This window comes from Colletotrichum truncatum (assembly GCF_014235925.2).
Source record: "Colletotrichum truncatum strain CMES1059 chromosome Unknown Contig_0006, whole genome shotgun sequence".
Lineage (NCBI taxonomy): Eukaryota > Fungi > Ascomycota > Sordariomycetes > Glomerellales > Glomerellaceae > Colletotrichum > Colletotrichum truncatum.
In genome coordinates this window covers 426769-451079 of record NW_027222403.1, presented here as the reverse complement: position 1 = coordinate 451079, position 24311 = coordinate 426769, and the positions used below count along the sequence as shown (strand labels likewise).

Here is a 24311-nt window from a genome sequence, read left to right as displayed (position 1 = left end):
CAAAAGATGCTTCCCCATCCTGCTGCGTCTGTAAATAATTCAAACGGGACCACAGTAAATGGTCAAAAGCAGTTCAGCTGTCCAGGGATTCCTGCAACATGTCTTGAAGAGGGGGATATATCCATTCCACGCCCAGACTAATGCGGGAAAACGGTCGAAAGAGAGACACGAATGCGAGGGGGCACATGTCCACAAGCATGGGAGACGAGAGACTGGCGGTGCGGTGCACAGGTCGTCCCCCGGAGTCGGAGTTTATGCGTCAACGCCGAGGAAGGAAGCATTCCCAAGAAACGGTCTTTTTTGTGACTTGGCCTCTTCTCACCTTCCGTTGCTTCGCTCGTCTCTGTGTCCTCTCTGTGTCCTCTCTGTGTCCTCACTCAGAGATGGGACGAAGTCGGTCGGTCGCCGGCTACTGGCCAGAGTCCGAGTAACACAACAGGTACACGGTTGTCTCTCATCCGATATGCGTGTAGAAGCCAAGCCGCAACACTCAGCCGCCGCATTGCCTTTGCGAATCTTAGCAATCATGCTGGGCCAGACATAGCTTTACTCTTATTACAATGACAACCCAGCTGTCCCTTAGCCTTGTGTGAACTGATTTGAATTTATCGTTTCTACGTTTCCCTGGCATATATCAACAGCCTGAGGTCCAAGAGGAAGCTTGGCTCAACGGCAGACATGGAGGCCTGTGTTTCTTCCTCGACACACCCTAAACTGCCCTATGCTGTGCAGCCTTGTCACCCGAGTAAAGGACGCCCGTGGATCAGACGGCGATGACGACGCCAGTAAACGGCGGCTGACATGGAATACGAAGAATAAACATCATACATATAACGGGAGTACATTCAAAGTATGTTTGCAAGCCGGAGCAGTAAGAGCGCGTCCCTAGGACAGTGGAAGACACGCCCGCCCCGTACTCGCCGCTATGGACGAGGTCTTTGCCGGTGGGTTTGATATCAGCACTTCTTCGGCACAACCACAGTCATGACCACCTTGCGGTGGGACTGAATTGCAATTTGACATCCGTGCTTGGGTTTTTTCGCATCTACAGATAGAGAAAGAGTCATCACGAAATACATGCCAACAAGATTCGGCATGGCGACGAACGGCAGGCTTGGCGCAAAAACCATCGTAGATGGGGTGTATTAGCAACATTAGTATGGGCTCAATATTTCGTGGCCGAAACCGGCAGAGCAACCGCAAAACTCCTCGTCAATATGTACCGTCAACAAGTCAGATGAAGCGTAAGAACAGCTTTTGTTCTCGTCTGTCTGATGTTACAGCTCCTTGTGCTCCAACGGCGTGGCCGCGTTGGGCTCCATGCCAGGCCAGTAGACGCTTTCCGTCTTCCAGAGGGCGTCGAAGCGCGCACCAAAGAACCAGGCAGTTCCAATCTTGATTTGTGTCAGTAAATGTGTTGTGGCGCAACGAGAGTGAGAAGGGCGGTGGTGGTGATTGAAGAAAGAGAGAAAAAGAAGCGAGGAGCGAAAATTTTGGACTCACCATAAGAGCAGAGACAAAAAAGAGGGTCAACAAGACCATGCCGCCCAATATGAAGGCCTCGCCTGGGTCCATGCCCGGCTCGCCCCGCTGTTTTTGTTTCGCCGTTTCTCCGAGCTTCTTGGGGTCCTGTCTCGGGAACAATGAGTCGATAAACTGCTCAATCTACACAATGTCAGTTAGCAATTGAGTTTGGACACGGACAAAGACACCGTTTACGTACCTTGGCGCACTGCACGCTGATCTGCACGTAGTTGGGGTCGCGTGGGTCGTTCTTCTTATGTATCCGGCGGACATATCTTCTAAACACATCGCAGACAACCAACAGGTTCTGCGTGGACTCGCTCATGAGCTGGCATGCATCACCCTTGGTGATCTTGATATGGCTGGAGAAGATGGCAGGGTTGCGGAAGACGAGCTCGAGGGTCGCAATGGCCATGCTCTGGGGAATGGCGACGAAGTTGAACACACTCTGGTCGCGGATGCCAGCCATGTAGAATATGCACTCCTCAGCATGCTTGAGGGCGTTGAGAACCATCTCGGAACTGCACTCGAGCGCCTGGCGTTGGTACTCGGGCTTGAAAAGATCCTCCCAGTTGTCGACGTGCTTGCTCCAAATCTCCTTGGGCCAGAATCGGCGCTTGTCAAGGTAGTCCTCGTGAACATCACGGATAATGTTGGTCTTTTGGAGGAACTGGCCCATGGACTCGGTGAGCTCGGGGCGCTCCAGAAGCTTGGGGTTGGCCATCTGGCCCTCAACAAACAGGCGGGTCAGACCGTCACCGACAAGGCCGGCAACGTAGTGGCAGTACAGCTCGTAGTCCTTGACAGAAGTGATACCGTTCTCGTTGTGCTCGGCGTTGAGAGCGTAGTCGGCCATGCCATTACCCATCTTGATGGTAATGTCCTTGATAATCTCATAGTAGGGCTTCTTGATCTTCTTCAGCTCGACAATGATGTCGTCAAAGTGTACCAGCAGCTCGCGGTCCTTCTCGTTGGGTCCGTTCTCGGTGAAGGTCCATCCGTCCGTCTCCATGAGCGTGTCGAACTTGCGCAGCAGCGGCTCCTTCTTCTTGATATCAATCGTCATGTCATCTTCGATGGTGTCGAGGCCGCGCAGGACGAGGTAGAATAGAGCGACGGGAACAAGCAGCTCAGGGGTGAGCTCCTGGATGACGGCGGAGAAGGAACGACTCGTCTTGTTCAGAAATTCGAAGCATGATTGCAGCGTCGGGTCTTCCTTGGAGGGGTCGCGACGGTGAACGGGTTCGTGCCAGACCTTCCTGGGGGGCAAGTTAGCAAATATGATGCAGGTTTCAAGCGCGGTGCATATAGCGCGCATGAGACGAGGTGGGAGGTAGACAGTACCATTGGATGATGGCGCGGAGCTGGTTGGGATGAAGGACGTAGTAGAGGGCGCCCATGATGGCAAGTGGTCGTCGCAACGGACGGTGGACTGCGGCGGTACGGGCGTAAGAGGAGGAGGGGAGGGAACGACGACAAGACAGTCAGAGAAGTCTTGAGGCGGGCGGTGAGGGCACGAATGAGGCCAGGTCAGACAAGTCGTCGCAGTGGTTTGACGAGGGCTTATGAAGGTCTGCGGGTTTCGTGGCCCCAATATATACGGCGCAGATTGACAGAAGGCTGTTGTTGTTGCAGATTTTCTCCACGTCCCCAAGTGCTTGGCACAGATCAGCTCGCGAGGATACACAGAACAATCAAGTCAGATCAGATTGGCAGCAGCAGGATACAGCGTGCGATCTGGGTGCGAGACTGACGACAGGGACGGTCTGGATAGGATCAACAACACCACGCAGCAAAGAAAACGAGCGGGAATAGGAGGGAAGAATTCTCCGCTGTCATCAAGAGTAGCCAATCCCATTCAGCCGGAAGGAGCAGCAGCAACAGCAGGAACCCCAGTAGCCCATCTGCTCCCCCAAATTGCCAAAATGCAACGATCTGCCAAGCTCCAGCGGTGGTGTGGTGGGTGCAGTGCGCTGTGGGCAGGCTGTTGTGCGGGCCTAGGCAAAGTTGGGGCCAGTGCCCATTTGACAGCCAGAGCGGTGGTTGGCCTCTGAGTGGTGGACCTACGCGGATGGGCGGCGGGCGACGCCATGCTACAGTGACACACAGCGTGTGGCCCGCTGTTGCTAGGCTTGCTCAGCAGGAACAGACTGCAAGTCGGGTGTCATTTGGGAAGACACCGGCCCGGCTAAATTTTAAGCGAGCCAATGGGACGGACGACGGGTTATGATTGGCTCACTTCAAGGTGACGGTGGTGCAGGACCCTACCTGCTCTGCTATGCCTGCTTACCAGTAGAGGGGACAGATGCGGGGGGGAAAGAAGGCACGGATGGCGACCCTGTTCCTTCTAGCTGTGGTCTCGGAGGGGATTGCCTATATCTCAGGGTCATGTCGCCTTAAGATGGAGTCGTTGGATTGGTCCTTCGCACTCTAACCCTTCTTTCAGTTAGTCGAATGACAAGAAACATGTTTCCATGCAAGATGGAAATTGCTTTGGCTTCTTCGCACTCCAACCCTTCTTTCAGCTAATCCACTCACAAGAAACATCTTTCCAAGCAAATGCAAATTGGTTGGTATCTTGGCATCACACACAAACACATGCGTAAGGCCGCGACCGATATTTATAAGTACTTCTATCCTTCTCCTCCTCCTCCTCCTGCTGCTGCTACTGCTGCCGCCAATTGAGGTGTGAGTGGGGAGCATCGACTACTTTGCGTATGGCTCGACGCGGAAGCAATCAAGTTCCAATATTTGCAGCTCAGCCTCCCCCTCTCTTGTCCTGGGCTTCCGAACCAGACCATGGGTGCGCAATCGTTCGGTCCCTGAAATATTAGCTAGAGGTTTCCCGTGTCGTCAGACATCACGCAACCCGGCAGAGACCCCTTTACTTCTTTTTTGTCCTTATCTTATATCGAGTCTTGAGGCTCTGTATTCCCCCACACCTCCGGCACCCATGTGGGAAGCCTTTTTGCCCCCAAATCTCCAAGTCTCATCCGCTTCTTTTCCACCGCCACCGACTCAAGGGAGAGCGATGCGGTGTGCACTCTCGACGGCAATGTCTCACTTGCTGCATCTCCAAGGGAGCACAAACGACGCTGTCTAGCCTCCTTTCATCTTAGGCCCATGGATCCACGATACTTGTGTTGAGAGCCTCAACGACAGCAAGTAGCAAGTAGCTACTTTGCCTTCAAGTCTACCGCTAACATCATTATCATTATCCATCTTTTTTTGGTTTATACTGTCTCCGGCGCTCGTGGCGCATTGTTTGCTTACAAAACATAGAGCCATGACAAAGCTCTTTTCGACTATTGACTGCAAATAGCTTATTCTACCCCCCCAGCCCTAGGTTGCCCCCCTCTCATCCGTTAATAGCGCCATCAACATGGAACGTAGCTCCTGGTAAGCTTCGTACTCGAGGTACGTAAGTTTGCAGTACGGGTCGCGCCTTGAAGGTGGTACCTCAAGTCCCGAAGGTGGGGGTGGGAACGACATGAACGCCTGTCGTCCAGTGCCGGTGGCAGCTGCTACTAGCTGCTGGCTGCGAAGATCCAGTGTTCAGATACGACGGGAAGGGAGGTCTGGCGTCGACTACGGCTGAAATGCAGATACGACTCGTACCTGAACACAAAGTTTCCGGTTCTCTCCCTTGGGTCGCACTTGCGCTGTCATGCCTACCCCAGATAAATAATCTCCCTTTCACACCGTCTCTTTCACTGAACTTTGTTATCTGGTCTTACAAATACTCAATTTGTCCTTTCCCCTCCTCGTTTCTTTTCCGCCCACGGCTTCATCCCTTGCCAGCGACGGACATATAAGACCACTTCCGATTTATATTTCACCTTCCTCTTTACAGTTTATAGCATCCCAGCTAGTCGATACTTCTGGAAACGAACACGTTCGATCCATTCTAAGCTTCCTGCGATAACGAGCCAAACATCACAAAAAATCACAATGGCCACCAACGGACATGCGTCAAACCGCTTCCTCATCTGGGGTGGCGAAGGCTGGGTTGCGAACCACCTCAAGGTCCTCCTCGAGAACCAGGGCAAGGAGGTTTACACCACCACCGTTCGCATGGAGAACCGTGAGGGCGTTCTCGCCGAGCTCGACAAGGTCAAGCCCACCCATGTCCTCAACTGTGCCGGCTGCACTGGCCGCCCTAACGTCGACTGGTGCGAGGACAACAAGGAGGCTACGATGCGATCCAACGTTGTCGGTACCTTGAACCTCACCGACGCTTGCTTCCTCAAGGGCATTCACATCACCGTCTTCGCCACCGGTTGCATCTACCAGTACGACGACGCCCATCCCATCGGCGGCCCCGGCTACCTCGAGACCGACCCCGCCAACTTCAAGGGCAGCTTTTACTCTGATACCAAGGGCCATGTCGAAGAGGTAGGTCAAACATCCTCTTTTTCTCGATAGGCGCAAAGCTAACCGCATCGCAGGTCATGAAGCACTACAAGAACTGCCTCATCCTCCGTCTCCGCATGCCCGTCAGCGACGACCTGCACTCCCGTAACTTCGTTACCAAGATCGCCAAGTACGACCGCGTTGTCGATATCCCTAACAGCAACACCATCCTGCACGATCTTCTGCCCGCCTCCATTCTGATGGCCGAGCACAAGGACACTGGCATCTACAACTTCACGAACCCTGGCGCCATTTCCCATAACGAGGTGCTGTCTCTGTTCAAGGAGATTGTGCGTCCCGATTTCACGTGGAAGAACTTCTCTCTCGAGGAGCAGGCCAAGGTCATCAAGGCCGGCCGCAGCAACTGCAAGCTCGACACCACGAAGCTTGTCAAGAAGCTCAAGGAGTACAACTACGAGGTACCCGAGGTGCACGACGCTTACCGGGGATGCTTTGAGCGCATGAAGGCTAACGGCGTGAAATAATTTGGGACAAACTTGGGTTCGGCGTATTGGCACTGGTTATTTTGGCAAGAATCGAAGAAAGAAAGCAAAAAGGACGTGGGGATTCCATATTCCGAAAGGGACGGAGTAGTTCATACCAAACTGGCAGCATAGCATGAATCCAGAAAAGTCGGGCTGATACCGGGCGTAAAGTGATGACCCATGATGAGTCGGGATTGCCGATGCAATGAGCAACTCTGTTGAGGTGCCGGGGGTCCCACCAGCAATGCGTAGAAGCCGTCGGAATCAACTACGGCGACGGCATCGTTATGCGGACAAGGGAGCTTGTAAATTTGTGAGGAGTCGAAGCTTCAGCATTTTCGGTCCATCAGATGGTTTCTCTATTTATCGGAAATTGAGTGGAGATAACAAGACTTCCGCAAATAATGGCTATAGTTGCTGGCGCTACGCCCATTAGATTGTTAGATTGAGCTTACTAGCATAGCAACAAACAGTATTTAAAAAAGGCAAAGTCTGTGATGTAGGACTGGTCTCACCTGGGCTTGTAAATGATGTGCAACGTCATCCCTGTCAACAGGCCCCTGTCCACGTAATCTCCAAGGCCGCAGTGGACTTCGCCAGCTTCCTACTGCCTGAAGGTGAGAGTGGGAAAAAAAAGGCAGCCCAACAGGCACCACCACCACTACTACTGCCCACTGGGTTGAGGTGGTGTCACTGCTCATGTGGCGGGCCGTCAGCAGGCTGGGCAGCCCACCAAACAGACAGAATCGGCCAACGACGTAATTTGGCGGGGCACCGCGAAAACGTAAATCCACAGAAATAATCACTGCGGTGCGCCTGCTGTCACCATTGTTTTCCTTGTGATTTGCTTTGAATATTATCGCAGGCATCCCTACCCGCCAGCACCCCGCGATTTCTCCCGCGCTCGATCGTATTACTCTTCTTTCACCTTATTCTATTGCGATTTCTACATAGATCTCTCTTCCTTTTTTTTTTCCGCCCCCCTAGATACCCTGCCGCAGCACATCGACCATGGTTGTCGACACAGCATATTACGACACGCTGGGCGTGAAGCCCACCGCCACCGATATTGAAATTAAGAAGGCCTACCGCAAGCTGGCCATCGTCCACCACCCTGGTGAGTAGCGCCTTTCGCAGCATCTCCTCCAAATATCGCCGGTATGGAGCGCGCAAGACTGACGCCAAGGCATAGACAAGAACCCCAATGACCCCACCGCCCACGAAAAGTTTCAAGAGATCGGTGAAGCCTACCAAGTCTTGTCCGACAAGGACCTCAGAGCCGCCTACGACAAGTATGGCAAGGACCATGCCAAACCCCAGGAGGGCTTCACCGACCCCGCCGAGTTCTTCACCACCATCTTTGGCGGCGACGCCTTCGTTGATTGGATCGGCGAGATCAGCCTGATGAAGGATCTGACTGCGACGATGGACATCACGATGCATGAGGGTGAGGAAGGCGCCGAGGGCGCAGAGGGCGCAGAGGGTGCCGAGGGCGAGTTCCCCGGCACGGATGAGGCCAAGAAGGAGAGCATGAAGACCGCTGCCGACGCGGAGAAGGCTGGCCCCAGCGCCGCCGCCACTGGCACCGCCAACGCACCACCCCCCGCCGTTGTGGTCGAAGACGAGAAGGAAAGGCTCAAGGCCCGAGACGCAGCCGAAGCCACCGCCGCCTCCTCCAAGGGTGGTGCCGCTCCCACTGTCGAAGACGCAGCCCCGCCGCCCCCCTACCAGAGAGAACCGTCGCCCAGCCCGTCCGGCACCTCAGCCTCAAAACGCACACAGATCCCTCTCCGCCCCGCGCTGATGGACCGTCCGTCCGACGAGGTCGCTGCCAACGCCGAGACGGAGGAGTCGCTGCGCAAGAAGGAGAAGAAGAAGGGTCTGACAAAGGAGCAGCGCGAGCAGCTTGCGGCGTACGACAAGGAGCGCGCCCGTGTGCGCCAGGAGCGTGTTGACACCCTCGCCCGCAAGCTCCTCGACCGGATAAGCGTGTGGACCGAGACCGACAAGGGCCCCGACGTGACCAAGTCGTTCCAGGAGAAGACGCGCCTTGAGGTGGAGAACATGAAGATGGAGTCGTTCGGCCTCGACATCCTGCACGCCATCGGCCAGACATACCTCGCCAAGGCGACGGCATTGCTCCGTAGCCAAAAGTTCCTCGGCATCGGCGGCTTCTTTAGCAGAGTCAAGGACAAGGGAACCATTGTCAAGGAGACATGGAACACCATCAGCAGCGCCATCGACGCTCAGCAGACCATCGAGGAGATGGCGCGCATGGAGGAGAAGGGCGGCTCTGAGTGGTCCGAGGAGGCCAAGGCCGAGTACGAGAGACGGGTCACGGGCAAGATCCTGACGGCGGCGTGGCGCGGTTCCAAGTTCGAGATCCAGAGCGTGCTGCGCGAGGTGTGCGACGCCGTTCTTAACGACAAGAAGGTGCCTCTCTCTAAGAGGCTGGAGCGTGCTGAGGCGCTCGTGATTATCGGCGAGATCTTCTCCAAGGCGCAGCGCTCGCCCGAGGAGGAGGGCGACTATCTCGTCTTCGAGCAGCTCGTCGCCGAGGCGGCCATCAAGAAAGAGAAGAAGAAGGGCAAGAAGCACGAGCATGCCCACGCGGCAGAAGTGGCGGAGGATGCACCGAACGTTCCCAAGCCCGAGAAGTCGTAGCGTTTACATTAGAAAACTGACGTTTATTCACCTCTTTACCTATTCCTATTGGCCTTGCTCCTTTGATGGGGGTTTTCATGTACTCTTGTAATACTTTGATCAATACAGGTTGATAACATGTGCTACGGCCGATATGCGAGAGATCTCTCACTAATGGATTTGACGGGTCATGATTGTCACTGGCTTTTGGGTTGGAATAAGTACTGTGTGTTTTATCCACGCGTACAATCCCACGAGTTATCCTATGGCTGTGTTCAAGTTATGTAGATGCAATCAGAAGACTTGCCATTGCCAGTCGTTGTCTTCGTCAGGAGAAACAAAACACAACAAACAGGATAATGTGGGAAAAGTCTGTTTACGAGATGTTATTTCTGTCTAGGCAGACTTGATAGACGGGAGAACCATGAAACCGACATCAACTTCTCATCGGATTCGCAGTGACTATGCAACGGCTAAATTGCCTTTATCAAGTCTCTCCCGAATATCCTTGACATGCCACACACCACCCTTGCCCACAATCCACATCTCGTGCTCGCCAAACGCCACGTTAACAGGGTCGTTCCCGCCGCCGCCAACGCGGATCGAGCCGAGCGTCCACCCGGACTCGGGGTCCAGGACGTCAACGACCTCGCCGCCCGCCCCAAAGATCCACCCGCCGCGGCTCACGCGGACGCCGTCGTAAAAGTACTGCATGGCGCGGCTCAGCAACCTCTGGTTCGTCAGCAACGGCAGCCGTCTCTCCTCCCCCTGTCCCGACGGCGAAACCGCAAAGTCCCACGCCCACAGGTCGCGCGGGCCCAGGTTGTTCCGCCGCGACGGCTTGGTCTCGGAGGCTCCCGTGTCCGCTAGGTAGAGCGTCTTGTCGTCGGGCGAAAGCGAGATGCCGTTGGTGTTGCCCTGCAGGTACGCCAGCTCCTTGATCCGCAGCGTGGTGCCGTTGACGAAGTATACCGTCGGCAGCGAGGGCATGGAGTAGGGGTTCAAGTCTCGGCCCTTGCAATACATTAGCGCTTGATCAGTGACTAAGTAGAGGACGCGACGGTTCTTGGTCGGATACATACCCAGCCGGATCTGGAGTCCGTCATATAGTAGTTACCCTCACGGTCCAACTCGAGGTCATTGAAGCTCATAAAGGGTCGCTCGTAAAAGTTGTTCAGCAAGGTCTTGCGCTCCCACGTCTTGGGGTCGATGATCGCCAGGTATGCCGTCTCATCTGGCCCTCCATCCGTGACGACATGCAACTTGCCATTTTGGTAGACGCACCCGTGGACATTAAGCGTGGGTGGGTTCGTCTGGATCTTGGTGAGATTGTTGGTGCGGACATCCAAGATATACTGCCAGTCATGCGTGCCGTTCTCGCCTCCTGGCGGTCCCCATTCTACAAAGAAGAGTAGTGACTGCTCGGGAATGTAGCACGAGGCTTCGTGCACTTGGAACGGGAGGACCTGTAGCTGCTCGACGGTAGCGTTCGGTCCGATGATGTCAAAGAAGCGCTCGTCATAGGCGACGAAGCTGGTTTGGTTGATGTGTTCGTTGCTATGTTACACGTCGTTCCATTGTTAGTGGGCAAGGTACCGAAGCGAAGCGCATGCAGTTGTGATAGACTTACATGGCGGCGACACTGGGGTCAGACACCTCGGCGGCAGAAGGGGCCTCCCACATGGAGCGGTTGAAACGGCCTGGGATCACGGCGAGAAGCGGATCCTCGTTGGAGACCCACGCCCACCGTTCCGTGCTGAAACCGGGGGGCACGGCATCGAGCTGACCTAGCGCCGGACCTACGAGGCCGGCTAGAAGACTGGCGGCGATCTTTGCAAACATTTTTCACGGTCAAGCAATGACTTGCTTGATTAAGAACTTATTTAGAGGCCTGGTGATCATTTTTATATCTTACTGATCGTCACTTCCACCGCGTTCTCCTTTTTACGTCCTTCTTAGCCAAGGAAGCTGCCGAGTCATTTGGTCGCACCATCGGACTCGTCCCGGATTCGGACCCCACTCCGGCTTGAGTCCGCGGACGATTTCCGGGACACCATATACGCAAGACTGAGTGCACCAAGTTTTGCTTTTGAGGGCCAGAAAAGCTACGTAGTAAGTAGGAGGGAAAACAATTCTCTCATACTCGGGCACGTATTTTAGGATTATCGGTGACCGTTGAACATAGTCGTCTACTTTGCTAGCTACAGTATGACCCTTGCCCCGATTGCCGAGTACTGGAAGCAAGGCGAGGTTTACTGGTATACAAGTACAGGAGCTGCATGATGCTATCCAAAAACGGTGCGCTTCGGCGCTATCGCGAACTGCCAAGGCTGGCTTCTCCATAGTACCCGCAATCTATTCAAATCTTGGCTTGGTTGCATTGAATGAGCATAGAAAAGTAGATGGCGGCGCCAATCCTAATTTCAAGAAGTCTAAAGAGGCCCGCAGAGTACGGCCCCTAAGCACTTTGAAGATTGCGAAAACGATGTCTGAAGCCTTGCTATATTGTCGCACTGAGAGCGTCCAGCAGCTACCTGCCATGATGTGAGTAAACGGCTAAATCAGCCATCATAGTTGTATTTCTGGTTCAATGTTGCTGCAGTCAGAAAACAAACTCGCCAATACTAAGATATGCTTCAAAACTATTATAAGCTGACGGTCTTGTTGTGGCCATTGTTGGATTCAACGAATACCATGGATTCCAAGAAAAGGCCAAAAGTGCGAGAAAGTTTGCTATTATGTTTGGTGGGAGAGTTCTGGCTTAAGCCATTTGAAGTACCTTCGTGAACAGCATGATTGGAGGCAGGGTCTTTTTTTTGTCTATCGCAGCTCAGGGCCAGCTAGGCTCATTCAGATCTCCTCTTCGCGGAACTTCTTAGTGCTTACACCACTCCATGTCACCGTTGATATCTCATTTGCCACCCAACTTCATAATCTCACGCCCATGCTTGCTATCATCTCACGACTTTAAATCCAAATAGCATTAAACCCTCGGTAGCGATAGTTTAGGCATCAGCCTTGGCCATTTACGTTACACTAGCCCGTGCTGGAAGGAGAAAAGATGCAGGCAGTCTAGGTGCATCACCATGTAACGCAAGATGATGGTCGAGCTAGCAGGGGCGTTGATGCAACTCAGCGGCCTAGCCCGTGGCGAGTTGCAGGGTTCTAACTTAAGCGGGAGGAGTTGCCAGATTGTATATTAGTGTAGCAACGGGATAAGCACTTCGCATCCTACCCACGTTTAAATACTAGCATTACAAAGGCTGCTCGTAACAACCTGCGTATCGGATATTGTGCTGCAGGAAGGATCTAATTAAATATGCCCTTTCAAAATGGCATGGCCTCCCCAAGGGACTATCTCCAAACTGGCCACCTTTTCCGAAAGAGTCGGTATCTGGTCTAGCTTTGCATTTACGATCCATCCGTAGGCTACCTATCCTCGGCTGGTCTTCCTTCTTTGCTTCCGAGCAGGTGAAAAGTTTTTGCATTTATCCATGGTATGACAAGAAGGTGTTAGTTCCAATAATCGGAGATGGATATAAAAGATGAGCAGTCCAGCCACTTCGTATCAGTGTGGCAACATACTCACAACCCCATTCAAACAACTTCCTAGAGTACCCCGCCAACAGTGTATAAACAAAGACAAAGCTGCGGCAGGTCATAATCAAATCACAAAATGCACTTTTCCACTGTCCTAACTGCCGCTGCTACTTTAGCAGCAGGCGTTGAGGGGTACCTCTACACAGTCGGCCTCCCCAAGACGATCAAGCCAGGCGACGTGTTTAACGCAACCGTCACGACCGGCATCATGCAGCCGAGGCAGGAAGTTATGATCTGGGGTCTGACTCGATACGACCGCGAGTGGAACAGTGGCCCGTACCCTGGAAGCATCGGTACTGAGTTTGCCAGAACGAATCTGCGAGGTATGTTCCTATATTTTACCGCACTCCAACGCCGAATCCGTTTCCTGCGGTTGTTATCTTCCGGTCTTTCTCGCCAGGAGAAGTGCCAAAACGCGTACTAACTCATCTATGTAAAACACAGAGGTGCTCAAGGGAACTTACAATGATACCATTCCGGGCCTGAAGATCCCTGAATCCACGGTGCACGGCGACTACGGTATCCAAGCAGTGATCCTGCAGTGGTCGGGCGTGACGAACACGCCGTCGCTCGAGACGTGGTTCTGGGATGTTACTGTCGGTGACTCTACAAGCGAGGAGCGGGTCTGGAGTGACTTCAGAGGGGAGAAATCGAGAAGTTGCTGGCTTCAATGAGTATCATCTACGATGAGAGAAGGGAAGAGTAGCGGTGGATCATACGTAATGAACAAGCGCAAGAACCTTCAGATAGCCTAATGTTCAACGGAATAGATTTATAGTTTGTTACTCTAGTGCATACTTTTTGATTTAAACCATTGGTCACTACATAGTTTCTGATGCTAATAAATCATCATCTGTTGACTTGTTGCAGTGATAAATATATCTACACCGTATGAGCTCCCTAATTCTTAATGTTCTCCCAGCCAGCTAGCTAAAGACATAATGTTCACGAAATACGTGAGCCAACTATAACGACGATGGCAGAAGTTGAATGGTTGTCCATGAAGCGCTTTCGAGCCTAGTGCAGATGATGGCAGGTGGTTTGCTTAGAATTCATTCTTCCCCAGCTTGCATAGTGAACTGGCCCTGAGGCTGGCAACACTACACCGCTCCTGGCAGACCAGGCATTCATGAAGGCGTTAAACGAATAGCACTATAATTATATCAGACTGAAACTCTGATACATGGTTCAGGATTCATTGTCGAATCGTCGTCCCACAAAGCCTTGAGGCCTCTCCAGGTGTCACAGACCTCTCCCGGAAGATTTGCTCGTGTTACTAACAATTTGACAACCAGCCTTCCCTACCACGTAATGGCATTGGCGCCAGCAAACCTAGATGAACCAGCTGGCTTCAGAGAACATCGAACGCATATTATATATGAGTTAAGGCCTTGAGAACAGCTAGAAGGGCCATATTCAGTGAAATAAACAGCTTGAGTCAATATGAAATCTACATCTTGAGAGATCTGGCGCCATTCGACAATAGTCCCGGCAATCGGCTATGTCCTTGGAGCCCTTTTATCTAGTACATGCGATTCCTGCAAGCAACGGCCGCCAAGGTCGAAGCAATCTAAGCAAACATCAAAATTTCCATCACAACAAATAGAACAAAAGAAGTAGCTGTCATCTCTGGAGATGCCGCAAGTACAGATATCACACGATCTGTCGAGATTCTTACGAGATATTATTTTGACTTCTAGGTCCATGTGGTCTTCGTCAACTAATATGCCCTTTTGTCTTCTGTTTTCGACCAGAAGCTGCGAGGTCCTTGTGTGTCCATGTCTGGTTGCCCACCACAATGGCGTACGGGAGAATCGATCCGGAGAGTCGATATCTACAGTACCTGCAGCTAAGAGGCACTCCACAACATCAACATGGCCATGTCTAACCGCTGCAGACAAGGGGGTTGAGCCGTATTGATCTTTCCAATTAAGACATTCTGTGCTTCGATTCAGAATCGCTTGAACGATCGCAGTATAACCTCCCTTTGACGCGTAAAACAGAGGTGTTCGACTGATGGTGTTCACTGAACTTGGATTCACATGAAAACATGCAAGAAGCAGCTCAACGTTTTAAAGTTTGCCGCATTCTGAGGCTACGCTGAGTGGTGTCTGGCCTCGGGTGTTGGGTTCTGAAGTATCTGCTCCGGTGTCGAGGAGCAGCGGGAGAATATCTACATTGTCGGTATGAGAAGTAGCAACGAGGGCGTTGCCAAGTCTACCGCCTTGGGCGTTGATATCGGCACCTCTATTGAGGAGTAGCCGGATAACGTCTTTATGGCCCTTACAAGATGCATCTTGGAGGGCGGTATTATAAACAATATCGCTCTGGGCGTTGATATCGGCACCTCTATCGAGGAGTAGCCGGATAACGTCTTCATGGCCCTTACAAGATGCAGCTTGGAGGGCGGTACCATAAAAACTATCACTCTGGGCGTTGATATCGGCACCTCTATCGAGGAGTAGCTGGACAACGTCTTTATGGCCCTCATAAGATGCAACTTGGAGGGCGGTATTATAAACAATATCGCTCTGGGCGTTGATATCGGCACCTCTATCGAGGAGCAGCTGGACAACGTCTTTATGGCCCTCATAAGATGCAGCTTGGAGAGCGGTACTAATAAAACTATCACTCTGGGCGTTGATATCGGCACCTTTATCAAGGAGTAGTTGGATAACGTCTTTATGGCCCTCATAAGATGCAGCTTGGAGGGCGGTGTTATAAACACTATCGCTCTGGGCGTTAGTATCGGCACCTCATCGAGGAGTAGCTGGACAACGTCTTTATGGCCCTCATAAGATGCAGCTTGGAGGGCGGTACCATGTCTACCGCCTTGGGCGTTGATATCGGCACCTCTATCGAGGAGTAGCCCGACAACGTCTTTATGGCCCTCATAGGATGCAGCTTGGAGGGCGGTACCATAATCACTATTACTCGGGGCGTTGATATCGGCACCTTTATCGAGGACTAGCCGGACAACATCTTTATGGCCTCTAGAAGACGCAGCTTCAAGGGCGTTCTTTTGGTCACTGTCTCGGGAATTAACATCGGCGCCATCCTTTAATACCTTCTCTACTGCATATACTATGCCCCCGTAAGCAAAATAGCATAGCATGTGAGTCGCTCGATTATGGTGCTGCCAAGGTTTCTCGTCCCAAGGCCTGTCTGGCTGATAAAGTTTCCAGCAGGTTTCGTAAGAAGCTCCGCATCTTAGAAATTCTTTGAGCAGATGTTGGACCCTACTAAGGTCAGCTTGGATGGTATGGTCCATCCAGTACCGTGCCGCATACTGCGCCAGTGGGTATTCGTGTATTAGGTCCGTAATAGGGAGGCCATGGTTTATATCCAATAGGTAAGCAAGACTGGTTTCTAAGATTACTGCTCTGGCATGCGACGCTCTAAAGTCTTCAGAAACGCTGTGTTCTAGTCGGTTCGATACCAGGTATTCCCTGACGGAGAAATGCGCGAGCTGCAGCCGCTTCTCTCCGTCTTGGCCGCTTTTGGTAACAATAACTACCAAACTGGAACAGTAAATTGCTATTTCCTCTGGTATTGGCATCCTATTCTTCACGTCGAATCTTGGCTTGGCGTTCCCGACTACTGCGATTGCATCGCAAGCCTCTTCAATTCGTAATGGCCGTTCAGAAAACGTTAAAAACTGGAGTATTCGAATAGCATTCTGCTTCATTTCCGGTGGTATCCTGTCAAGTATTCTCGCGTAGGTGTCGTCTAGTGTCTTTGGAAGTGATTTTAGAGTGTTCCGAAGACTAATAGGATCAAGGCATCGTTCGAGCTCATCGAGTTGGCACGACACCCAGCGGAACCTTCAGGGAAACTTAGCAACGAGAAAATACTGGGACAGCTTTTTAACTCACATTCCATGCGCTTTCTTCATGAGACATGCCTGAATCTCATCCTGAATTTCCTTGTTCTTGTGCCATCTCTCTAGACCTTTGTGCTGTGTAACACGGGCGCGAATGTAGGCCTCTATGTCTTCTGCCATTAAATCACTCTGTAGAGGTATGTGGCTATTAATAAACTCTTTCAAAGTTGATTCGATATCGTGTTCTGGGCGGCTCGTAACCATGAAGTGTATGTTGTTCTGTTGAGATTGCAGGAGGTTTTGAATCCACGCTAGCAATCCTTCATTCTCTGGACCATTTCGAGTTTGACACTCGTCGAGTGCATCAAGGACAATCCAGATTTCCCCAGTCTGATCAACCATGGTTTTGAAAGTCTTGCATAACAAGTCTGTACTGGGTTGTCGTTTTTCTTTCTTGTGGGAAGAGTAAAGTATATCCAGATGCGTTTGGGCGCACTGCTTTTTACTGTATAATTGAGCGATGAGTGACCGAATCGCCTTCTCGAGCGACTGCTTGCTAGTGTCGGTAAAGTCAAAGTAGAAGTAGAGTAGGTTTCCAGAGCATTGCTCCGTATTTCGGAGGTGTTCAATGATAATGGTGCTGAGGATCGTCTTGCCACAACCGGGGATACCATAAAGCCATAGAGAAGAATTCGGGGCTGTTTTCCAATTCGAATATGACTCGTGGTTCAGGAACCACTGTCCTGTACCCTCATGACGCTGCTGCAGTGCCTTGTTGTGATTTGTTGATGGGTCTGGAGGAGAGAGCCACTCCATGATTTCTTGGAAATGCAGGCTCTGCTTGATGTCGTTCGTGGACGAGTTTATGTCAGAAACACCTTTACGTACTATGACTACCGTAAGTGATATGCCGATTAAAAATATCCGTGAAATACTAACGCTGCTCCATGACTTCGTCCATTCTCAGAGCCCCTTCTACATCCTCCCCATCGAGAACTTCAAGTAACTCCTTTGCAAATGCAGCCGCTGTAACGGCCGCATAGTTCTGCCACCGATCGTTCTTATGGCCGTCCGCGTAGTCGCAGATTCCCCGGATCACAAGGCAAGGGAAATTATCCATAAGACCGGCTGCCTCCATTTCGAAGCAGATGCACTTTTCCCCAAGCCGCTGGACAATTTCGTCCCGAGAAACACTGTTCTTGATGACCGAGTCTCCGGAAGCAATGAGTCCGTAATAAACCATCGGATCGGTAGAAGCCCGTTCCCGGCGCTGCAATTCTTTTCTCGGATCACAATACATGCAACTCCTGGTTTGGTCGATATCTAGATGGCCATCTTCTCCAGACGGAAGGCTCTGTTTGGCTTCATTTGTGCTGGTAAGCCTTGTTGCCGAGATGTAAAGGAGCCAGAAAAATGACCATATCCAGGCCAGAGCCAGCTGAAGAGGTGGTCTGCCCAGATCATGCGGGATTGTAGTTTCCGAAGAACTATGTTGCTCATCCGAGCGCTGGATGTGCTTTGAAGTTGCTTCAAATAAGCGGTCATTCTGTTTCCCTTGATAAACAAACGAAGCATCGTCTGGTTGTGGTTCTGCTAGCAACGGGTGGCGTTCGAACATGTCTTTTAGGATGTCCGGCATCCGAGGTTCTCTCAACCTCCTCTTGGCCTTGAGTGTCTGCAATCCTTTGAGAAGAACCTCGGGCGGGGAAGCGAGAGAACCGACACGCTGAAAATGACCGTCTTTACCCAACTTCCCTAAATCGTATTGCACAACTCCGGAACTCGTACCAGTCGGCTGGCTAACGACAACGTCGCCAAGGCGGATATCAATGTTTTCTGCCAACCTTGGGATACCGGCACCAATGCCAACCATTAGACCGAATCGTAGATGTGGAAGAGAGCTGGTCATGCTTCCGGCGGTTGTCGCTGCGGACACAGTGCCGTACTTGCCCGCGGCCAGCGATGCGATAACGATATTATGCTCCGCGATGCGACCCCAGATATAACTATTTGTGTCTTTCGGGTGTTTCCTGAAGTTCTCCGGCTTCATGTGCTCTTCGTCAAGCATCGCCTGTGCTGCGGTGAGCTCCTTGTCAAGAGCGGTGATCCAGCCAATGGTGTACATTTGGGGACTCGGAAGTCGCTTCAGGGGCGCCATGATGAATGCTCGAGGCTTGGAGGATGCCAAAAAGTGTGAGGCCTGAAGGAAAATGACACTATTATTGAGGAACTTCGAGATTGCGCTTCCAACAGGACGGCATGGTTCAACAACCTGTGGGTTGTGCTATTCTTGTAGGGTGGCCTGGTTGCTGGTAACCGCTCAGATGGGGGGCGCTGTCAAATATACCTGGTCATTCCTTGTCTTTGATGCCTGCAGCCTGATTGAGAGGCTGCACCGGCTGACGAGCATTGCATGAGGTGGTTGTGGGCAACTGCGGGACATAATTGGCTCCAAGCCCCTCTCTTGAAGACAGGCGGTTTTCATGAGCGCTGCCAAGGGGCAAGTTTCTCATGCCGTATTAAGCGTTCGTAACACCTTCGGATTTCTCAACGTGACAAAATTGGAGGAAACTACTAAGCAAAAGTTTTTGCAGGCCCATATTGTTTCCTGACCGAATGACAGTGATTTTCTTCATTGGCATCTTGACCAGATTAACTTCGGCGAGTCTGCGGCAAAACTCTGGCGAGGGGCTGCACAACCACTAGTTGGGCACACAGCAGGCGCCAGCAAAATCAGGTGTGCATGTTGTGACTGCATCCATCCAATAGGAATTCTCGTCATGTTCGTGCAGGCCGCAGAAGGACGCCCTCATAGTACCTGCGTGCGCCCTCCCCTCCAGCCTGATTGTTGTCGATTTTCAGGTCTTTTCTGGTTGAAGCATGAGAAATTTGACAACGAATGCAAACTTGACAACCAATACTTGTGCTCCAACAAAGAGAAAGCAATATATAGCAAAGCAGCCCGAGCCTTTGCGTGGATGTCGCCAGTTGGGGAAGAAGGCGTGAATGTAGCTATTGTGCAAAGTACGTTCAGTCTCTCTTACGCAAGGAATCCACGGCAGACGAATTCCTACCACTTTACTAAGCCTGCAAAAACCAATCTGCTACGTAGAAAGAGAAACTATTACTCCAAACACTCTATCTGTCCATATTCGAGGGATTCCAGGCTCACCCGTTGTTTTCTCGGATTTGGACCATACAGGAAGCCGTAGTTGCAACAGGGCCCCTGTGTTTCTGTTTGAAGAAGATACTGACAATGAATATAACTTGATCACTCTCGAAAGATGTCTTTACGCGGTGGAGCATCTTCCACCATCTGCGACCGGGGCAATATCCAGACTTTGTGCACTGAGGCAATGGGTCTTCTGAGAGTTATCAGTGGGGCTTCGCAATAACTCATGGTTGCTAATTTCAATTTGGCTTTTTAACCTTCCTTTTGGAGCCACATCCGATTGGCCAAGACCAAAGGGTCCTCCCCGGCGCAACGCCAAGATAAAAAAGGGACGAACCAACATCATAAACATCATAGAATACAAGGGAGATAGAGGGGCAACTCCCAACAGCACCAGCCTCCTAATTTACCCCGCAAGCCATTAAGCACGTTGTGATCTATGCGACTCTTAAGGTGGCTCTGCAGTTGCCATATCAGTCGGAAAAAGGCGCTGTCTTAAGAAGATGGCATACGTCGGGGAAAATAAGGCGCCATTGACACTCAGGTGTACAGAAAAACGGTGGAGAGCAGCGAAAGATCTTTGATTTGAAGTAATTACCAAGACATCAAACCCGAGCGACAACTCCACCATCAAGAAGCTCTACCAAATTTTACATAGAGCAAAAGTAGAAATGAGAATTGAAGAGATCCAAAGCACACCATTGACCTCCTTGAAATTTGCGGAATTACGCGGAGCGTTACAGGCCAGCGGCGCCAGTTTACATGTCCCGTTTGGACAACCGGCAAGCTCGAGCATAGCTGTCCGTACGTGATTCTCAAAATCCATTTCATCCAATTTAAGACCGCAAGGGTTTGGCTCGCGCTGAGGAGCCATATTCATGCATCGTTCTGCTACTGGATATTGTGGGAGACCAGGAAAATCTTTGACGTTTTTAAGACCAGTAAACTCGAAATTCCCCACAGGTAGCGGACATGTCTTTGTCATGTTCGAGAAATCAGGAAGCTGAGACGATTCTTTGTCAAGGTAGAAAAATATACGTCCCCAGCTGTACACAGTTTTTAACTTCATAGTGCTGTTTGTAGGACAGGCGTAGTTCAGAATTGTTTCGTAGGTCAGGCTGAAGACTCGCTCTGTCCCATTGACTATTCTGCTAAATGGGGTCCCAAGAAGTAGATAGACGCCGTCATCTGGGCGGCGAGCAGGCTTCGGATATTTGAAAGGTTCGATGGTATCCCAAACCCCAGAGTCAAAATATCGGCCCCTTAATATAACATCTTCCCTGGTCTCGTGTCCGTTGATCGACCACCGAACGGAGAATGGCGCAACTTCGTCATCTCCTTGCCAAAGCTGCGAAGCGTTTCGTATGGCAAAGATGATAGGAAACGGCCAGATCTTTTTGTAGGTTTGGTTGGCCACGGGGAAAACAAGGTCAACCTCGATATCTGCTGGTGTGGCGGCACCAAAAGGTAAGAGATGAAGCAATAACAACAGTAGTTGAAAATGCTGCCGAGGGCGTAAGTCAGCCATGGCTTTCAGCTCGACCTGCAGGAAGTTGTTGCTAGATGAAAAGTGGAATGCAAAGGCAAGTTGGACATCACCAGCCAACGGCTATCCGTCAAGTAATTATATTCATCTGCGAGCGTGCGGCAACGCAGAAAGCTCGCTTGCCAACCCGGAACGAGGCTAGCTGCCACTGAAAGTCCCAACACGTTACGTCGTCCGGCAGGACAGCCAAGAGACTGTCGGCCCGAGACGGACCACGCTGTGAACAATTTAAACACACCATATGACCCTTGGCGAGTAAGTGACGGAAGGTCCAATCGACGGCTAACCCGCAACCCCAAAATCGTGCATGTAGACCCTGCGCTGGTCTGATGTTGTTTAATCCACTCATCGCTTACATCCCTGCCGACCGCAACATGCCGCGGAGAATGTATAACGTAATTACAGACGCTTCCAACGCTTCTAGGTGGAGGATGTCGGATTTGTTGGTGGTGACCCGCTAAAATCATCACATGTGGAAAACACCGGTCGAGGGTGTTTGTTACCCTGCGAATAGACGAGCAGAAGTCTAGATCCTCTCAGTTTTAGGCGTGTAGATGAACCTGTTATCACCTAAATGTGAGAACTAGGTCACCTGGTAAGTTGTAACTCTCGATGAGAATAGTTCCCCGGCCCCTTGCGCCGCTGACAATCATCTAAAAGGTAGGAGCCCTCCCTGCTTCGGCCTTGTTCTATTTGTCTACATAAGCCTTGTAAAGCTTACCTTTAGGTTTAACTACTACTAAAAACCTACTAGGTCTTACCATTGTCATTCATTCAACGCTCAAGCTAATCTAATCCTAGCCTTTCTTTCATATGATAGTAAAGAGTATCAACAGCCTTGGCGCCGTTATTGGCCTTTTCGTTGCCCTTGGAAACTATTAGTCTTTCTCCAACGTCGCGGCGGGAGCCTTACACCTAGCCTAATATATGATCCTAACACTGATCCTAACTGTACTTGGTGGTGGGACGCGGATGATGGCCTCTTACGCGATATCATGGCTGGGCGGACTGGGCTGACCATTACATACTTCACCAAACGGGCACGGCAAACCGAGAGAATTTACATCCATCACTTTTCACATAAGTATACATTCAAACCACAGATTAATACAACATACGTAGAATCCATTGATACAAACTTATGCCGACTGGAAGGATGGCCATTCGTGCTGCATTGAAATGGCTACATCACCTGTCCCTCCCAAAGTCGCACATACGCCTTTTAGTACCTTGACATAGCTGCTGTTAATTATTATATTACATACCATATTTCTCGTGAAGTCTTGGATTTACCTTCTTAAAGCTGCATTTTTTGGTATGAAATAGGTACCGCGCATTCGTGAAGCGTGCCAAAGTAGGACTAGGTACCCATCGTAATGGTGAACGAAGCCATTGAGAATCAAGGAACACGGGAGATAAAAAACAAGTCCGTGTACACTAAGGGTGATTAGAAATGGAGATTCATTACTGGCAACGCAAGTCATTATCCATAACACATTCTTATACTAACTTTCAAAATGACCGGTTAATTCTGAAGCAAGCGATAGGAGACAGACAGGCGGGATTTATAAGAAAGCAGTTGGTCGCTACTTATTGTCATCATGAGGAACCAAGCTACCCAGTAATTTAGCCAAAATACTTACTTAACTATCGCAGACATCTTTTGAAAAAGTTAGCAAATCTTTCCCTCCTATCGCGGAGCAGTAATGTGTAACTTCGTTCAGTCAGGCATACAAACCTGTCCAACACAGCCGACCAAGTTTTAAAGTTATACTTTACCTCAGTACACATTCAGAATCCTAGGTGACGTATTGACCCACTCCTTTGTTATTCATGCGCAACTCTAGATTTGAATCTAGAGGCCAAGAAACTACGTGCAAATACATCACAAACCCAGTGTGTAGCCAGGGTTTCTAGAAACAGCACTGTAAGTTCTTCAAAGAGCTATGGTAGTTAGGTTCGTCTGACAAACATGTACATGATAGTCTATAATCAGAAAGCTTCCTCGCATATGTAGTCTGTGACTCGAAAATGAGCGTTTTATTGCCAGCTTCCTACGTCCAATGCTCTACTACAACGCGTATTGACACGAATCCACGGTAAGCCGCCAGAAAGCACCTACGTAGACGCACAGACACAGTCATAGTCGCTGAAGTTATCCTTACTGGAACGCTAAGTTAGTCTAAGATATATATAGCTTAAGCAGCATAGAACTTACGGGATACAAACTGGATAGTTCGAACCGGAACACTGGACGAGCGATTAGTATCTGCGAACACTGTAGATTGTGAAAGGACATACCCTTTTGCCGCACCAATATGAACATCCATCCTGCTGTGCCACCGAACAACCCCCATTGAGCTTTACTGGTGAGTCAGTTTTTGAAATCCTCAAAAGTGATACGGGGTTTGGTTGTCACCTCTGCGCTGGATGGAATCCTACAATCGATCCAGGCCGAGGCGGTTCCATACAACAGTAGCAAGGTTGCCAGCTTCAGAGTAAGATGCATTGTAACGGACTGGAACGAGTGAGGTTGATTTGTCGAGTACGAGAGAGGCGCAGATGATCAGGAAGACAAGGCAAGTGAGGTGAGAAAGATATTGATAAATCTTAGGATATAGTAATGTATTTATATTCGACGATTCCTCTGCAACTAAAGATGTCCTCGTCCTGCCGGGCATTTCTAGCCTGATCATAATCCTTGTCTGGCGAACCCATCCTTCCCAGCACCCGATATTGTCTTCTCAAATCTTGATAAATTATTTTGGCCATGTTTTAGTGCTACTTTCACGTACAAATGAGCTCTTCTTTCTTTATCTTCCCGAAGTCCATTGTTCGACAGATTATGTCCGCGTGTTGCCTCCCCACTCTTCCAAAATCGGGCTCCGCGGAAGATGAACATGACACCAGTGTACTTTATTCATGAGTCATCTTCTTTACCCCTTGATCAGAAGGTTAGTGGGATTCCGAGACCCTCGCATCACGGAAAGCTTTGACAACTTGTGCGTGCGAGAATGGAGGCTAGTCTGCCACCAATCACACAACGTTAGCATAAGCTGCAGAGAAACAGAATATTCGCATCTCAAGGTTGGAGGAGACAGACAC

General features: G+C 50.7%; 7 protein-coding genes across 7 annotated transcripts; 3 read left to right on the top strand and 4 right to left on the bottom strand.

Moving 5' to 3' along the window:
* Nucleotides 1-1277: 1277 nt before the first annotated feature.
* On the bottom strand, nt 1278-2924 carry CTRU02_209393 (squalene synthetase; the record flags this gene model as incomplete). Its single annotated transcript, XM_036726771.1, has 4 exons — nt 1278-1394; nt 1504-1665; nt 1724-2783; nt 2869-2924. 4 exons carry the CDS (start codon nt 2922-2924, stop codon nt 1278-1280), a joined length of 1395 nt encoding a protein of 464 aa, XP_036581480.1.
* Nucleotides 2925-5475: 2551 nt separating this feature from the next.
* On the top strand, nt 5476-6422 carry CTRU02_209392 (NAD dependent epimerase/dehydratase; the record flags this gene model as incomplete). Its single annotated transcript, XM_036726772.1, has 2 exons — nt 5476-5919; nt 5973-6422. The coding sequence occupies 2 exons, from the start codon at nt 5476-5478 to the stop codon at nt 6420-6422; spliced, it is 894 nt and encodes a 297-aa protein (XP_036581481.1).
* Nucleotides 6423-7433: 1011 nt separating this feature from the next.
* CTRU02_209391 (J domain-containing protein C3E7.11c) lies at nt 7434-9086 on the top strand (the record flags this gene model as incomplete). The annotated part of the gene is made up of 2 exons (XM_036726773.1): nt 7434-7539; nt 7615-9086. 2 exons carry the CDS (start codon nt 7434-7436, stop codon nt 9084-9086), a joined length of 1578 nt encoding a protein of 525 aa, XP_036581482.1.
* A 441-nt stretch (nt 9087-9527) lies between these two features.
* On the bottom strand, nt 9528-10907 carry CTRU02_209390 (AkeP protein; the record flags this gene model as incomplete). Its single annotated transcript, XM_036726774.1, has 3 exons — nt 9528-10079; nt 10148-10622; nt 10696-10907. 3 exons carry the CDS (start codon nt 10905-10907, stop codon nt 9528-9530), a joined length of 1239 nt encoding a protein of 412 aa, XP_036581483.1.
* A 1834-nt stretch (nt 10908-12741) lies between these two features.
* CTRU02_209389 (uncharacterized protein) lies at nt 12742-13339 on the top strand (the record flags this gene model as incomplete). Its single annotated transcript, XM_036726775.1, has 2 exons — nt 12742-12988; nt 13110-13339. 2 exons carry the CDS (start codon nt 12742-12744, stop codon nt 13337-13339), a joined length of 477 nt encoding a protein of 158 aa, XP_036581484.1.
* A 1398-nt stretch (nt 13340-14737) lies between these two features.
* CTRU02_209388 (pfs domain-containing protein) lies at nt 14738-18646 on the bottom strand (the record flags this gene model as incomplete). Its single annotated transcript, XM_070205261.1, has 4 exons — nt 14738-15400; nt 15421-16489; nt 16541-17375; nt 17428-18646. 4 exons carry the CDS (start codon nt 18644-18646, stop codon nt 14738-14740), a joined length of 3786 nt encoding a protein of 1261 aa, XP_070060909.1.
* Nucleotides 18647-20300: 1654 nt separating this feature from the next.
* On the bottom strand, nt 20301-21188 carry CTRU02_209387 (uncharacterized protein; the record flags this gene model as incomplete). Its single annotated transcript, XM_070205260.1, has 1 exon — nt 20301-21188. One exon carries the CDS (start codon nt 21186-21188, stop codon nt 20301-20303), a length of 888 nt encoding a protein of 295 aa, XP_070060908.1.
* Between the last annotated feature and the right edge of the window lie 3123 nt (nt 21189-24311).